The following is an 18,247-nucleotide window of genomic DNA, read 5'->3' as shown; positions in this document are numbered from 1 at the left end:
TTTGTACATGGTCCAGTCTACATACTAAAGACTGCCATTTCCCTTGCCATATCACATAGTGTAAAGACTCAAAGTGCAAGAGTTTCACAAAAAATTTTGGAAAAATATGTCCTGACTTTGTGCTACATTAAAGTTTTGTACCACAAAATAAATTTAAATGTGTATCAAATCTGATTTCATGCTCGTTTTAAGCAAAACAAGAAACACACACAAATAATGAAAGATACCATATTTCATGTAATTATTCATAGACAAAAAAATTATTATTAATTTCGGTACATGAAAAATTATATGTAAAATATAATAATATTATATTATCATTTCGTGGTACTGACCATGTACAAAAAATAAAGGGATCGTACCTGAACAAGTTTTATGGAACAAGCTACTCGACAACCTAATGGTACAAACGTATGAAGAAAACGTATATTTTATGTCTCATTCTGCTCTCAACTAATCTAATTACAATAAAAATAAAAGCACTCAAAAAGAGTTTTTTGTTATTAGTGAACAAGAGAGAGAGGATTATGTCTCAGTGTGCAAGCTTGTCTGCGTTTAGAGCATATGTAGCTGTTATGTTGTACAATGTTGGCAAAATGATTAAGATGGTGTGAACATGTACAAGTTATGGGTATTATATATTGGTAAATTGTACGCAATGATATGAGACCAGATTGTCAAGAAATTAAGTTCAACTTGTATTTTTACAGTAACAATAATCTCATAATCAAAATGGTAATAAAAAAATAAAGAACTTGAAATACCGTTTTTATTAATGTGCATGAGTGTGCACATGCGCGCGCGTGTGTGAGAGAGATGAAACAAATTTTGTCAGTGTCCAAGACCATATTTATTCAGGGTAGTTTTTATCTGTATCTTTTGCAATGAGAAAAAAAGACTATATTCAGTTACCTGACAATTGTGATAATCCTCATGTATTACGACCCTACTATATTCCATTATCAATAAATGCTGCTAAATCAACAATTCATTATTGTATTAATTACATTGTACATTGTCACAAATACCATATGGATATGCAGTGTTATTTACACGGTAATTAAACATGCTTAGTGCTTTGGTTATCCAGTTGAAACCAGATTGAGGACAAGAATGGACAGAAAAGGTCAAATCAGCGAGGCTGCCAGTAGGGAAATGAGGCTCTCTTTAGGGCAATCAAAATCTGTCAATGTGCTAGTGAAGCCGTTGTCCATACAGCAGATGTTATAAGGACAAGTGATCATACGCATTACTTGTTATTTGAACTCACCAATAAAGATAACAGTGAGATATATCATATAATAGATTCATAATAAAATGTTAATTACATCCATGTCAAAACAGAGCAAGCATTTAAAAAAGATGCGTTCATTACTTGACAAACATGCCCCAGCTACCAAGTGCAGAGTATCAATTCAAAAGTGTTCTCCATGGTATAGCAGTGTTAGGGACCAGCTTCGCACTGCTAAAAGAGACCGCCGTAAAGCTGAGAGGCTCTGGCTTTCCACCAGACCCACTATTCATAAGCAAATCTATGAAGTCGCTAAGAAGAATGTCACAAATATAGTCCATGCAGCGAAATCAGCCCATTACACTACTAAGATCATGGAAAGTTCCAGCTGCAAAGAGCACTTTGAGATTACTAACAAGCTAATGTAAAGGAACAAATCAACATCACTTCCAACTACCTTCTCTCCAGTTGACCTTCCGGACATGTTTGCAAATTTCTTCCGTGAAAAAGTACAAACCATTAGAGATAAGCTTGACACCACAATTTCAATTGACTCGTCGTCAACATACAGTTGCGATAGAGAATTTGAGTGGCAACCATTAGCAGCATTTGAACCTGTCTCTATGGATTTCGTACGTATACAATTGTGATGAAGAGTGCACCAAAGTCATGTGAACTTGATCCAATTCCAACATCACTGCTGCTTGAGTGCTTAGATCCAGCACTGCCTTCACTAACTGATGTTATTAATACCTCTCTCTCATCTGGGTAATTCTCATCATTTTTCAAAACTGCCACTGTAAAGCCTCTGATGAAGAAACCAACACTAGACCATAACGATTTAAAGAACTACCGCCCAGTTTCTAATCTCCCATTCATTTTAAAAATCTTAGAAAAGGTTTATCCCAGCTTGTATCTCATCTTAATTCAAAGAGTCTTTTTAGCAATGTACAATCTGCATATTGCCCTTACCACAATACTGAAACAACTCTTCTAAAAGTAGTTAATGACATTCTCTCTGTGTTGGATAGCGGAAAGATTACAGTCCTCACACTCCTTGATTTGTCTGCAGCCTTTGACACAATAGACCACGATATATTACTTCACCGTCTCCAGCATGTATTTGGCATTCATGATACAGCCTTACTGTGGTTCAAGTCCTACTTGATCAACAGGACACAAATTGTATCTGCAAATGGAATACACTCCAGCCCAGTTGATCTATGTTGTGGTGTTCCACAGGGGTCTGTTCTTGGACCTGTTCTCTTCATTCTGTACACTCAGTCGCTCTCAAGTGTCATAGATCATCATCCAGTGTCTCACCAATTGTACGCTGATGACACCCAAATATACAAATCTAGCCACCCAACTGAAGTTGATGCTACCATCCAAGGTGTAGAGAGGTGCATTTCTGATGTGAAATAATGGATGACTTGTAACAAGCTGCAGATGAATGATGATAAAACCGAGGCGATTCTGATCACAACACAAAGACTTTCTCATTCACATCCTTTACCTCAAACAATAAATATCAGCAATGCCAACATTAAATTCACACAATCAGTATGAAACCTAGGTGTTACTCTGGACAGTACTCTCACATTGCACCAACATGTCATGAACATATGCAAGGCTGCATATCTTAAGCTGAGATGCATCAGCTCAATTCGCAAATATCTTTCAGCTGATGCCACTAAAACACTTGTGTGTTCATTAGTACTTTCACGACTGGACTATTGTAACTCAATTCTGTCTGGTTCATCTCAATATCTACTCCAGAAACTTCAAAAAGTTCAAAACACAGTTGCGCGGATCATACTTAGAGTACCACGATCAGAGCACACCTCCCCGCTGCTCTGTACCCTACACTGGCTATCCATTCGATCCAGAATCAAACACAAAATTTGTTCTCTGTGCTACATTTCACTGTTGGACTCCAGTCCAACATACCTATCTGACCTCACCCATGTGTACACACCAGCAAGATACTTACACTCCTCTTCTGACAATCATATAATCATTATAACCACTATGAAAACAAAGTCATATGGACAGTGTTCTTTTGCATACCAGGGCACAGCAACGTGGAATGAATTGCCCACTAAATTTAGACACAAAGACATAGTGATCACATTCAAGAGGGCTCTCAAAACTCACTTATTTTGACTGCAAGAACAAACTTAAAGACCTAATAATGATTCCTACCTGAAATATTTTCAGCATGTTTTTTTATTTTTTAATGTTTTTCTAATTTCGTGTTGTTTGTTTTTGTAATAATATGATAATGTTTCTTATCTTATAGGTGTTGTCTAATGTTGTAAAGCACTTAGAGCTTCTAAAGATTAGGCGCTATACAAAGTCCTCATTATTATTATTATTATTATTATATGTATATATACGAATCGATTTAACAGTCTGTGACTTTCACATTTACGATGGAAAATGACAACGTTTTTATGTTTATGTTTGTTTGACTATAATGAAACAATAAGAATAGTTGACCAATAGTCTGTGGTCTTCACTTGAGTATGTACTGAGATGTAATTTTTGTTAGATAAGAAAACATCAACAGAGCTTCCGAACTCTTTAAAATGCAAGTGGTGTTTTGTTACCGTGACAGACTTAATAAGGAGAACTAATAAACAATAATATTTAAAGGTATGGTCTGTGAAGTCCTTTATCCATTTGTAAATAAATACCAGTAGATATTGTAATGACAATAAGAGAGCTTATGCACATGGACACATGCAAGATTTTTGCAGGGGGAGGAGTCAGTCAGTCACAGCTGGGAGAGTTAGTATAGTAAGCAGTCTGAAACTAAAGCTGATATTTACTAAGCATTTTGAACTGAATCTTGTGACATATTCTCAGCTTCATTTGCATGATTAAACTTGTTGGAATTTATATATATATCTACATATATTTGCAGTATGATTTCGGGGTGGGGTCAGGTGACCACCCCTTGACACATGCTGCGGGCGCCAATGCTTATGCATCAATCATTGTATTTTCTCACCAACAATTATGAATTTTTGTAAAAACAAAATGCCAATGCAGTATCTTCAATCTCTTTTGCAAACATTAATCTTCTTAGTAGAAATTTTATGTCAGATAATTTAATGGATTTTTTCGACAAATACAAAGTGATATGTATAAAAACATTATGATACATTTACATCATTATTATTTAGATAACTGGAATGTTTATGAAAAATTAAAGGGTAAGAAAAACTACATGAAATACAGTAAACAATACTCCATAAAGAGATAACAGCAAATAACTGTTCTACATCGAGCTATTTGGGCAGTGAAAAGAAATGTCACAATAAACATTGTACCCAATGAACAATCTCAGAACTGGACATATATACAATAAAGGAAATAATAAATCTGATAATGGGTACTGACGTGCATGCTAAAGTGAAGAGCAATCCAGACCACTCCAACAACTGTCACCAGCAAGTCAAATCTGTTTCTCCTACTGGTCCAGTAACCTGATGGAGACAAGGCTATCATCTTCATCACAACCTGTATGGAAAATGAGTTTACTATATTTACAAACATAAAACTCCTACCAAACAGAACAGGGTGTGGACCCAAACCTATCACTGCATATGTAGTATCAGACAAATCTGCAGGTACTGTACTGTAGCATCACTAATTTTCATGGATTACCAAGTTTTGAGGATTTCGTTTTTGCCATGAACCAAAAACTTTAGAACCCAACAAAAAAAGTTAGCCTTAAAACATCCACCCACCCACCCCCTCAATTTTTTAATGTTTCATTCCTATAATTCAACAAAGCATTTTTATAAATAAACCTCATTTCTGTAATCTGGTAAAAAAAGAACAACAAATATTAGATTTAACATGTATTAACCCTATAAAAAAAGTCTTATGAAGCATTTTATTGTTACAACACACAAATATGTATATATAGTATCAAGTAGCTGTAATTTCCACTCACCTCCTTAAAAATCAATATGGAGCAAGATAAGGATAGATAGGAACGAGAAAAAGTATAACTCTTATTATGGAAATTGAAAGAAAGAATAAAAAATGATACATTAAATCAGAATCAGATGAAATACTTATTTTAATCCATTCTTCATTCAAGTCTAAATCTTGTAAAAAAATGTAAATCCTCATATCTCATTTCATCATGCATGCTTAATCCCAATGAACACCATGACTGTAACATACTAAAACTATTGCTGATGCACAATTACTATTGAAACACTGTATACACACTAATTACCATTAAAGTTCACACTTCACTGATTTTCTGACAATACCAATGAATCAACATCACATCAACCAAAATCGAATGGTACATGCAAATGTTTGTTGGGTACATAATCCTAAATTGTTAACTGCAAAAAGTCCAGCATTCTACAGATAATTGGGTCCAATCATTCAGGCAATTTTGCACGAGCTGCACTTATCAATTCAGCATGAATTGCCTTGATTGATGAGGTGTTAAGACTAGATGTTTAGTGGCTGACGTTGTTTTGAACAGATATATTACAAAGGTTAACTCCCTTTGGCTATGTTGGAAGCTCTCCTCTTTAGAGGTGCATTGTCACTACCAATATGGTCATGTTTTGAGTATGTTTCTGACAGTGATTGATCTAATAATGGTAAAATGTAACATTGTGACAAGTTCCAAGAAATGTTTTTTCAGTCAGGTTTTAGTTGCCACTTCACATGCATGAACATTAGTGACATAGACAAACAAGCACTTTTTAAAATAAACAATACATAGGACATTTATATCATAAATTATATATCTCCAAGAATACTTTCCTATCGCAGTTACCTTGACTACCTTCCAAATCCAGCCAGTATTAATGGTGGAGGAAGAACCTGGGGAAAACCCCTGAAAAGAACCACTGACCCACAAGAATCTACTGGCAAGCTTTCTCACATACCCACATTGGCCTAATCCGAGACTCGAACCCATGCAGACAGAGGTGAGATGGCAGTGATCCGTAATGGAGAGTGCTTTAGGCCACTTGGCCACTCATGGCCCCCCAAGTAATAGGTGAGAGTGATTCACATAATGAGGGCTTATGCAAGTAGAGAGAGTGAATGATAACTTTCTGGTTACCCATAGATACTAGATAGTAAAATGATCGTGGCCTAAAGCCCCATCTGTGACATTGAAACAACCAAACTATCTGAACAGAACTGCATATTGTTAGGGTTAAACAAAAGCACATGCAATTCACTGACCCTGTAAAATATAAAATCAGGCAGAGCCAACCAGAATAATATAAAAAGCTTATAATTTCATTCAAAGATGAACAGAATAAACAAAAGAGTCTGAGACCAAATTCATAATAATGAACAAATACAAAAATTTACAAATAAAAATTATAAATTAAAGACATTTAAGATAATATGAGAATGAAAGAATATATATTTTGGAAGAAAAAGTAGTTATAACACACCATGAACACTTTCAAACATACCTCACAGAGGAATAAGATAGTAAATACAACAGATGTGCTTGCAAGTTTGAATGCTTCATCCTTTTTTTCTCTCCACTGGAAGAAAAACAAAGACACAGTGATACTTTACAATAAAACCTTCAGTAAAGCATCCCTTCATTCAGCACTCACTCAATATGAACCACTTTATTATAACATAGTTCCTTTAATAAGGTATCTATGGTCGGGGATCCCATTTCATTAGTAGTGGTAAAATTATTGCAGAATTTATTTCATTACAAAATGTCTCCATCCATAATGAGTTATGTTCTATGGCTCTCATGTACATTGTTATAGTAAGAAAGTAGTGCATAATGTGGTTATATTCATGGACTACATTGTACAATGGTTTTCATTATAAGGCAATCTCACCTATTAGGTAGTATACTGTACAGTTCCCATTAAAAACATTATAGTGAGGAAACACAGCATAATGTGAATATATTCAAGAATAGCATGTATGGTGTAATTCATTATAAGGCGGTCTCAACTATAAAGACTATAATTGTATGATTCCCATGGACAGCGTTATAGATAAGGAGTAAAGTGTAATGTGGATACAATCACAGATTTCATGTTTGATGTAATTCATTAAAAGGCAATCTTGCCTATGTCAGACCATACTCTATGGTTCCTATTGGCAGCATTCAAGTGCAGGAGTACAATATAATGTGGGTATGATCATGGACTACGTGTATAATGTATTGCAGTATAAAGCAATCTCACCCATTAGGGTGTATATTCTTTGGCTCCCTTGGATATTAGCAAAGTCATGGATTATATTATATGATGTTAGTATAGATAGTTCCTGAATGACGCCATCAGCCACTATATCTGTGGTCAACTGGCATATTTACCATTGACTTTATATGGTGTTTGGAAGTTGAAATAAATTCATTGAATCTCAAGATTCTTTTACGAAAATTGCATGAATAAACAGAACACAAATTTGGCTTTCTGTTAGTATCTCTATTTATGATTTATAAGTTGACTTTGCTTCAGTGTGCCTTTTTAAAAATCATAAAATTTGGTGATCACATATTGGAGAAACTGCCAGGTTGCTCACTGTCCAGGTAAAATGGGCAGAATATCGTCTGCTAGTGACCTTATTGGGAAGCATCTATAACAAGAGATCACATTAATTTTGCTTCATTTAGTTCCATCAATGCTACGTACAGAGAAGCCTCATTAATCTGGACTACATTTATCAGGGAACCTTGCTATCCGGACATAATTCAATGGGAACGGATTTCTTAAGTGCTAATTTGCTCCATTAATCAAGAAATCCATGTTATGGATCCAGAAATCAAAATCAGGAATTAAAGTGTAAAATTACTATCATATTTTTCTCAATAATCCTGAAATACTGTCCAAAAATAAGAAAATTTGAAAAATTCTATATAAAAATACAGTCAATAAGATAACAAATATTACCCAAGCAAATTTGGAGGTGTTAATGTATCAATCTCTGATTGGTCAAATGCTAGTGGTATGTGAAAGTTATCAAATTCTGGTGGTATGTTAAAGTTATCAATTGATCAAATGATCATGTGTGTGAAAAACTAAGTAACGTGTCCATATTTGTAACCAGCAATTGTATAAACGTCTGTTTTTGGTAGTCACCAACGGGGGTTTTAATAATTAAATAAACACACTGGGGTCAAATTGTCCACATGTTCTGACATAAGATTTGGTTAATAAATTAAGTGTGTCAATAAGCCTCTTTGCTTTTTACCAATTGTATGTAACAATCACAGTTTACTGATGGCTGCACAAATACATTTGATTGATTTAAGCTGTGGACAGTATAGGGCTTCATTTCCAAATAAAATGGGGAAATCAATTATCAGCTCATTATCAGCTATAAAAGCTGTAAAATACAACTTATAAAAATGACTGGATTTTATTAGTTTACCAAAACGCATTTAGCTGCAAGATATCAGTTTGTATTACCTGTGCTTTTTATACATAGTATGGTGACACCATCAAGCAAGCGTAGACAAACAGAGATACCGGCCAGTAAAAAAAGATTTGCCAGCACAAAGAAGATCATAAAAAAGCAACCATTTAAGATATATGCCAGCCTATTATAGGATACGCATCCATAGACAGTGACAAGTCGACAGCTACAGATAGCATAAAAAACAAGGACAAATGATTGTCCGTACCTGCCGACTCAACAGACCTAACCCGCACTTGCCATGCCAAATATCAACAAGTCAATGATGCCGTATTCATGTACCATCAATGATGAAATGCTCATTGCCAAGACAAACATACTGGGAGACCAACTCGGCATCAATGACTTTGCCTATTCTCGTGGTTGGATACAAGGCTTCAAGAGTAGGCTGGGCATCAAATCCAAATTGCATGAGGGAGAAGCAGACAGTGCCGACATGAACAAAGTGCATGTTATAATAATGTGAAATAAACGCAAGTCAATCGATGTATTCATTAACTTTTTTCAACCATCACTGAATATACAGTACATGTGATTGATTCCATTACAACTCCAAAACATCATAATGAATGGAGTGCTATTCTAATTTATCACAAGTGGGTTTCCAATGATGAGTATCTGGCAGCCTCACTTATAATGTGTACAAATGTATACCTCCAATGAACATGGGACCCCCACTTTCTTGAGCCCAACTTTTAATTCAACAGAAAGTTACAACTGAACCATGGCTTAATCTAAAAAATCTTGAATACTAATGTTAATCAGAAACACTGACAGATGTATGGATGAACAGATGGTCATACACATACCTTGTTCAACTAAATACTATTCCAAAATTCTTGATTTATCTTCCCCATCCTCTTATTCAAACAATGATGGGTTGTTAGAAACTGTAACAGTAACTGTTGTACATGAACAAACCTCTCATTTTTCTCAATCCCACCTTGTCTCCTGTGCCTGTTTCAGTAACGAAAACAATGAACTGATATTCTTCTTCTTCTTCTTCTACTACTACTACTACTACTAATAATAATAATAATAATAATAGAAGAGACTCCCATTTTGGCATACGTGACTTTTATTAGGGTAGAAATTAATAAACAAAAAAATTAATATTGGTGTTTAATTTTTAAAGAAGATGCAGTATTGGCCTTAATCCATGGTGTGGGTGGAGAGAGTGATGGATGAACATATGGGCATGAACAGATACAAGAGTTATTGCTGTGTCAAACTAAGGTCAGCTCAACAAAAACGAATTAGTGTTAACAGCACAATCTTACATACATAATATATAGACAAGTTTGATCATGTAATTCTCACATTTTGTTTTAAAGTGAAAACAAACTAGAGAAATGTTGAGTAATTTCCTCAAGCAAATACAGCCCTGTCTTTCATGCATACATGATGATGGATACTAGTCATTTGCAAACAGAAATGCATGACTCTTCTGAAAAGTGCCAGTAAAAAGACTGGTCAACATGTACACCTTGTGGTGAAGACAATAATCTGCAATAGGTTTGACAGCAATCCATTGCAAACTGCAAGAGTAGTTGCATTCACAAAATTTGATCATATACTACATCTGGCTGTAGGTAAAAATGGCCAATAGATCTTATAAACATCATGGGGCAATATGCATATATCTAGAGTGTGACCATGATATGTACAAAGTTTAACAGCAATCCATAAAAAGTACAAGTTGTGTTCTTAATAGTCTATCTTACATTGCATTCTGCAAGACAATAGCAACAGCAAAGTGATATGTCAAAATGACCATCTTCAGATGATGGCCATAACATGGCAATTCAATGAAAACTGAAACTATACGAATTAACAAGATCATGTCAAACATTAAAGTCAAAAAGAGTAATAACTCTAACCAAAATCACTAATTTGTTGACATGCACATCTTCAGATGATGACCATAACATATATCGAACTTATATAAAGAAAAATGAAGGATTAGTTGTGTTCACAAGATTCATTACACACTGTACTCAGCTCCAAGACAAGGCAGGCAATAACACTAATAAAAATCACAGGAGAACTTTGATTTATCAAAATAAACATCTTTAGATGATAAACAAATATGCACCATGTTTCACAGCAATTGACATAAAAACTAATCTACTACATGACAAAAAGGGCAATAACTCTAACAAAACTTTCCTAAGCAAAGTGATTTGTTAAGTTATGCATCTTAAAATTATGCCCACAAGATTCACCAAGTTTCAAAGTGATCCACTGAAAATTATGAGACTACCTGCATTCACAAGAGTTTGTTATACAGGCATTCTGCTCTAGATCAAAAAGGTTAGCAAATCTTTACAAAATTATGTAAGAATAGTAGTCAAAATGTGCTTTTCTAGGTGATGACCACAATATATTACGAAGTTTGTGGTATTACATAAAATACTGAGCAACCAGCTGCACTAAAGGAGTTTGTGTGCCAAATGGAAAAACATGAAGAATCCTGTTAGTTTCATGGTGTACCTTTAGTTCTTAATTCACTTTCAAAAACGTTACATGGGCACATGAAAAGAAACCAATTACTGTCATGCTAATTCTCCCAAGTGCTTCTGTATAAACATAATTGTTTACTCAGCAGCTAAACTGGTCTTCATTTTGACAACAGTTTGAGAACTTAATGGTCTTTGACTTAAAGGTGCAAGCTAATTAACAGATTGTATGAATTGATTACAACACAAAAAAGTGCAGACATCAAAATAATATCTGTGTGCAGAGTCAAATCTAGTTTCTTTTAAATATAATACACCATAAACAACATTTTTGGTGCCTCTGGCTTATCTTTGGAGTGTACTTCAAATATGCAGCAATAAATACAAAAACAACTTCACATAAAATACACACAAGTTCTTTTTCTTCCTTCTTTTTGCTTGAATTTTTTCTTTCAATTTAGCTGTAGTGTTCTGTGACCATTCAATTGCCATGTGCCAACTGTTTTCTTTTTTTTAAACAAATCAAATAGGATTGTAATCAATATATGTATTGTTCATGAAGAATTGTACAGCAACAAATAAAACTGCAATATTGAGGAATTAACCAATTAAACTAGACTAATGGGTTTGGCTCATGTGGCTTATGAGTATATTTGAGCTACTTTATTAGTGTCTACTTGCAATGAATAAACAAGTTCTGACCTTAAATGGGCAGCAACTCCAACTTCACTGATACACAAAACTTAAGTACTGAATGCCAGTCAAATTTAAACCAAAGTCTCTCTTAAATTTATTGACTTTAGCTGACTTCATCAGATTAGATCAAGTGTCCAGAAATATTAACATGGTTCCAATGCTTTTCTAAAGATAAATTTCCAAGTCATTTCCAGGGTTTTTCCAGGCTGAAATTACTTTTTTCAAGGTTCACATATGACCATTACTGAATGGAACTAAAGAACATTTTAGATTATAAAACAGGCATTTTCTAAATCTTAAGATGTTTTTCCTTCAAGACTCTCCAAAAATATCCAAGTCAGAAAAGATTATCATGTACAAAACCACAAAATGTATGACACCAATCAAGTTTGATTATATTCCTATAACTTAGCATGTAAAGTCATTTCAATGTACATAATAAAAATTATAACTTTATTTTGCTGCATTATGTTGCTAAGTGAGAACAACATAATGAGCATAAATTATGTTTTGTTTCCTTTCAAACTTTTAATTCTAAAGAATTCTATAGCAATATATATATGCATTTCATAGAAAGTAACATTTCCTATTACAGTATGAAAAACAAAAAAAAAGCAAATAATTAGAATCTTGCCTTGTAACGAAAAGAGTTTAACCCTGAATTTATCAATATCATTAAAATCCCCAAAATGATTTTTCGAACAACCTAATCTCCTTAAGATTATCTGGTTAAAAATCCATCATTTGAAAATCATTTTTAAAGGGTTGATTTAAATTTTGACAAAAAATCTTCAAAATTAAATACTGTTGTATAAACAAGGACTGAATTTTCTGTAAAATCAACTTGTCTTCTTGTAATTTGTTAAACCAGTCCCCAAACATGTACTGATACAGGAGCTAGTATCGATTTTTAATATACACAATGCTGTCAGGCATTTCTGCGCACCAAAGTTTCCATCTCCAATACTGAAGTAAAACGCATACCCAATTCAACCGACTGACAAAAATAATATAATGTAATGCTTACCATGTAAAATGAGGCAATTGTCGCCACAATATTCTGTTCAAAATAATATTAATTTTGGACACACAGGATACTACCACCATGTTTTCATGACTTGCCAATTCTGAGCACATTTTTGAAAAGATGTAATGTTCATCCTTCAGGCTATAGAAATGAAATACATTACTTTGGACTGTTTCTGTCAGCAGTCAGTAATTTGACCAGGTTTATAGATAGTTTTACAAAATTTAATGTAACTATGCCTATACTAAAATGATCTTGTAAAAATATTAGTAAAATTCAATATTTTATAAAAGAATGAGCTATTATATGGAAGAGAAACAGCAATGAATGGGGTGTAATGTGTTTACAATGTCTTGTTTATGGGGGAAAAAATACAAAAAATTTAGAAACAGACAATACGCCAGGAAATTTTGTGAGAATCCCGTTTTAGTGACAAGCTGACATGTTGGGCAGCAGATGATTTTGTACATGTAGGACAACTTCTTACAAAATTGGAAACTTTGATTAAGATGCATAATTTTTTTAAGGTATATATTTCCATCTTTTACAAAATGTACTTATTTGTATGATTCTAACAGATACATAGCAAATAGGATTTTCTGGGTTACAGGTTCAAGCACAGGAGTCTGACCTTTTATCAATAAAGTACGGAGAAATCTCTGACAACATGAAATCACCTTATCGGTTATATAAATGAACACAAGGAGTGCAAGCAAGACCACAGCACTCCACTCGATTCGACTTTCCTCACATGTCTTTTATCACTTCATAATCGCAAGAAGACTGAAAAACTACACATATACATTCAAAAGACAGTGACGTACCAATGCATAACTCTCGGACGACATCACATGAATCCAATCCGGCGAATTAACCTTTATTTTCACCATTATTTTCTCAGAAATGGCAAGTATTATAATCATTATGTCATTAATCCGCAGCCAAACAAGATGAAACTACAGGGCAGATGAAACCTTGCCCAGTACTCGCCATCTGCATCACTAGTCACATGACTTCACAAATCTCAAATGAGAACATTGGAAGTCCAATATTCATGTGATATCAACAACAAACTCCTTCATAATGTTGTTGTACAGAAATTCAATTATATTAAGTGAAAGTCAGATACGTTCTGTGAAAACCAGCAATCTGTCCAGTCTGATTTATCAAGCAAAGGTCACATGTCAACATGGTGGTCAAGTGATACAACAATACTCCAAATGTTGTTCTCAGAATATATAAATATGGAGAGTTTTGTGTTCTTTCGTTTTTGTATTTTTATTACAACCAGTATACAACTTTCATTTATTTTTTTCTTTCTCTACAACATTTGAAAAGGTGGGTTGTTAGATATGTGTACAGTACTCATGCGACGAGCAATGCTAATCACGAGTATCAGGTCACATTTCATCAACGACATAGTTTTATCTTGTCTTTCAGCAGATTAAAGACAATGATTTTAATACTCACAATTTCTGAGAAAATAATAAATTTTCATATCGATTTCATGCATGCCTCATTCGTTCTAGCAAAGTTCAAAGTCTGCTAGACCATCTGATAAGTGACTACGCTTTGTCACCACCATGTTGGCCTCTTTTGATGCTAGATTGGTTTTCATACCTTCCATGTAAGGAAAGATACGGATATCAAACTAACTTTGAAAATAAAAGTCTGCTAGATGAATCTAATCCACTGGGCATTTGGATTGACTCAGCATATGTTTATTGCAAGTAACCAAATAATCCATACTGCACCCTTCGAATATTCTGGTTAGAACTCTATAAATGTAACTCACGATCAGTTTAGTTAAGTCTCAATTATGTGATTGTTTCGAGTGTCAAGTGGTGACAGAAAATTCCCGGGTTTTTCCTGACTTTCACCAATATTTGCAAAATTCCATGACTTTTTACAGTCAGGAAAAAATTATCATTTCTCCAGACTTTTTTCCCAATTTCCCCGTAGTGTGGGAACCCAGTATTAAAATCTAATTTGATGAATAGGATAATGGAGATCATATTTCTTATACATCAATAAAAGTTTGTAACACTCTCCTTCCCTCCTTCCCCTCACAGTTAACCACAGTTTAAGTGTTCATCATGCCCTAACTTGTACTACAAGTGATGTTTATGGACCCATTCAAGCTACTGTGCGGTACAAATATTTAGAATAACACTACAATTAACTAATTTTGGTTGTTGCTCAAATATGGCTGACAAAAATATAATTAATTAGAAGTTATAATTTCCAGCTACATGTACTCTGAAATGTGTCCATTTTCACATGTTTCACCAGAAAAATTAAGATCTTTAACATATAATGTTCAGTAGAAAGCATGACAAGAATAATATTCACTTAATGTTAATTGGCTCAAATAATACATTGGCCCATTCATCATGAAGCTTGAAAAACATCTAATACTCAAAGGGGTCAATGAATTTTCTTTTTCATTTCTAAAACTTTATGAACTCACCGGCACATACAGAAGAAGACAATTAGCAAGTACAAGAAAAACTGTTAGTCTCTTGAAGAACTTGTGTTGAACGATATCATACATTTTGGCTCTGAAGCCAGTACCATCTGAAAATAAAAAGAGGAAAACAATTAAATAAAATAAATATCAAGACAGAAATCCAGTGTAATAAATATGGCTACTGTAAAGTGATAGATGTTTATTCTTTTATTGTTTAATTTTTTGGAAAACTTATTTTTGGCAAGTATAGTTTCTTTACCAAATTTATTAAACTTCTATGATTTACAGTATACTATAATCATCCCTTCCTTCCCCTCCATCATACAATCAATCTATATATAAATACATACCTGCTGAAAATGCAATCCTGCAAACATGTGAAAGAGAAATGTTAACACAGATGCCATATTCATCAACAGCTTATCTTTCATCACTTCAGAACAAATGTCATTTCGCTAGGTTTATTTTGTTTTTGGAACACTAAACACCCATGTACAAGAAAGGAAAAATGAGCACTAGTGCAGAAAAAAGAACCTGAGTGATCAAACTGATCAAAATCTGAACTGATTATGTACTCAAGGAAGAGACGTTTGTGACAGCTGGGCCTGATTAGGAATATTGCTCACAGAATTCAGAAGGCATATTTAACTGTCGCAGTCTTGATTTCTTAAAAAAATGGGTATTAATAGTGAAGTACTTAAAAAATCGATACATGTATATATCTCTGAATTTTTTTTAATTAATACGCTCTTCATGGAAAGTATAAAAGAAAACCCTCAACCAAAAACATCAAGAAGACTTACAGATTTATACAGAGCACATATTTATCAAAACCAAACAAGAACAAAATTAAGAACCATTTGTTTTTATACAAATGCTAAAGACATTTGATGGAAATGAAACAATACTTTAACAGTAAATTCTTCATGATATGATGTTACTGAACAATTTTAAACATTTCAAACAATGCACAAACTTCTGATTTTCTAAGGTTTTGGTACTGACAATGGCAGTAATGCGTCAATGGCAGTTTTCACAATATCTGAATGGTGCCTTTTCTGTCCAGTGAACACAATTCAAAGTATTCCTATGTAGTACATAGTGGTATTCCATGGCTGTTTTCTGTTTGTCAATTTAAAGGGAATTCAGTTAGTGTAGGTGTATAATCATATAGTCTCTTTGTGACACCACATTCTGCAAGAGGACATCTCAAAGGTGAGCTGTCTTACTAGGTGCATTAAAACCGTGCACTTTCAATGATACAACAAAATATACAAATTAAAATTTCAAATTTGAATATTCAACCCAAAGCATTCTCATTCAAATATTCATTTCAGCATTATATCGGTATTCAGCAACCACTCTGACTTGAAAGAAAAATTTGGACCTTACACAGATATGAAACTTTACCTGGTCTTGGTGGTATATGTAACGGTTGAGCTAATTTGATCCTTCCCTTCAAATCAAGCCAACGTCTCTGATCTACAGTTAAGAGAGCTGTCCCCTGGAAAAGGGTAGAAAATAAAAACTATATACAATCTAATTTTGGAAAACTTAACAATCTAATTTTGAAAAAATGAACAACCTACTAATGAAATTATTAGTGTCCATTCACAAAATGTATCCATAAAGCCAGATATTGTGAAAGCTTTGATTTGCCTGTATTGCCATTATTCACAGGTAGTAATACAAATGTAAATGGAATATTGCATTGCACCTCCAGTTGGTAAATGGCAGCCAAGTTACTTTACAGCAAGGAATGAATAATATTAATTTCCATATGCATCGGTCTAGGCAAGGAAAATTCCACCCAAAAGCCCAAATTCTGCATCAGACACGAGTGTCAATATTAAATTACCTTTAGACCCTTTTTAGCTTTCAAAGAACAGTGGTTAAAAAATTTAATATAACGGTACTACATAGCATCCAAATTCTGTACTGCAAATAACTTGTGAAATGACATAAATGTGAATAGGTAAAATATAATGAAAATCCACTCGTATCAATAAGATTTGCGTGAGACTGAAAAAGAATGAAGTAGTCCTTGATACAACATTGACCTAGAATTAATTTACCTTTCTGACATAATAATAAGAAAATGTGAGCAATTTTATATATTTTTTTAAACAAAATAATTATAACAATGGCTTTATTTAAAGCTAGAAATGAGCAAAAGATGCCATTTATGTACAGTGAAACCCTGCTATAGCACACCTTCTTATAGCATGAATTCTGATAAAACACAGACCTGCCAACCCTGAAGAGTCCATCTCAGTAAGGCATTTGATTTTCTTTCTCATAAATTTGACCAGTTTTCAGTAACGTCTAATAAAATATCATAAACTGTTATTGTAAAGCAGGAAAACATAAATAAAGTTCGGTATTTGGAACGTGCAGTGACGATAAACATTATGTTCAACTGAAAAGTTTGTAAAGTATGCGTAGACTTTATTTACCACTATTACAGTTGCACAAATTTTAGTTCCAAACCCTATGGAGCTCAATGGCTTGTTGCTATCTCTCAACTTGATGTAATTCTTGGAAATTCTTTTTTGCATTTCATGTGATGATGGCAATCATATTTCACGCGATGAGTTATACTCGAATTGACACATGATGTCCAATAAATATAATTGTGTCCCTTCCAGCTTTTATTCACAAGAATCTGAATATTCTTTTTTATTTTTCTGTTAATTATTAACATTTTTCAAGAGGCTTATTTCCCCATTTGTCTTAAACATGCATCTCTTGCTGGATGCCATTTTTAAAAATTATATGATCAACAGTTTGCTCATGTAGATGTGCTGCTGTAACGTTAGTCTGGTCCCCAGACCAATTTCACTAATTCTAATATGAAACCCAGATCCAAATCAAACACGGATAAACAAATTGTCTGGACTTTTCAGCAAAGA

The 18,247-nt window shown here is 33.8% G+C and overlaps 1 protein-coding gene across 1 annotated transcript in view; it reads right to left on the bottom strand.

The window, feature by feature from the left end:
- LOC149799876 (sodium leak channel NALCN-like) overlaps positions 1 to 18,247 on the bottom strand; it is a 158,295-nt gene that overhangs the window by 37,531 nt on the left and 102,517 nt on the right. The window contains exons 28-31 of the mRNA XM_089959315.1: positions 16,746 to 16,839; positions 15,336 to 15,442; positions 6,706 to 6,780; positions 4,640 to 4,759 (exon numbers count right to left, since the gene is read on the bottom strand). Coding sequence (XP_089815441.1) covers positions 4,640 to 4,759; positions 6,706 to 6,780; positions 15,336 to 15,442; positions 16,746 to 16,839 — 396 coding nt within the window. The remainder of the gene's footprint in view (positions 1 to 4,639; positions 4,760 to 6,705; positions 6,781 to 15,335; positions 15,443 to 16,745; positions 16,840 to 18,247) is intronic.

This window comes from Sinohyriopsis cumingii, chromosome 5, assembly GCF_028554795.1.
Source record: "Sinohyriopsis cumingii isolate HCF-2022 chromosome 5, ASM2855479v2, whole genome shotgun sequence".
Lineage (NCBI taxonomy): Eukaryota > Metazoa > Mollusca > Bivalvia > Unionida > Unionidae > Sinohyriopsis > Sinohyriopsis cumingii.
This window is presented reverse-complemented; position numbering and strand designations above follow the sequence as displayed.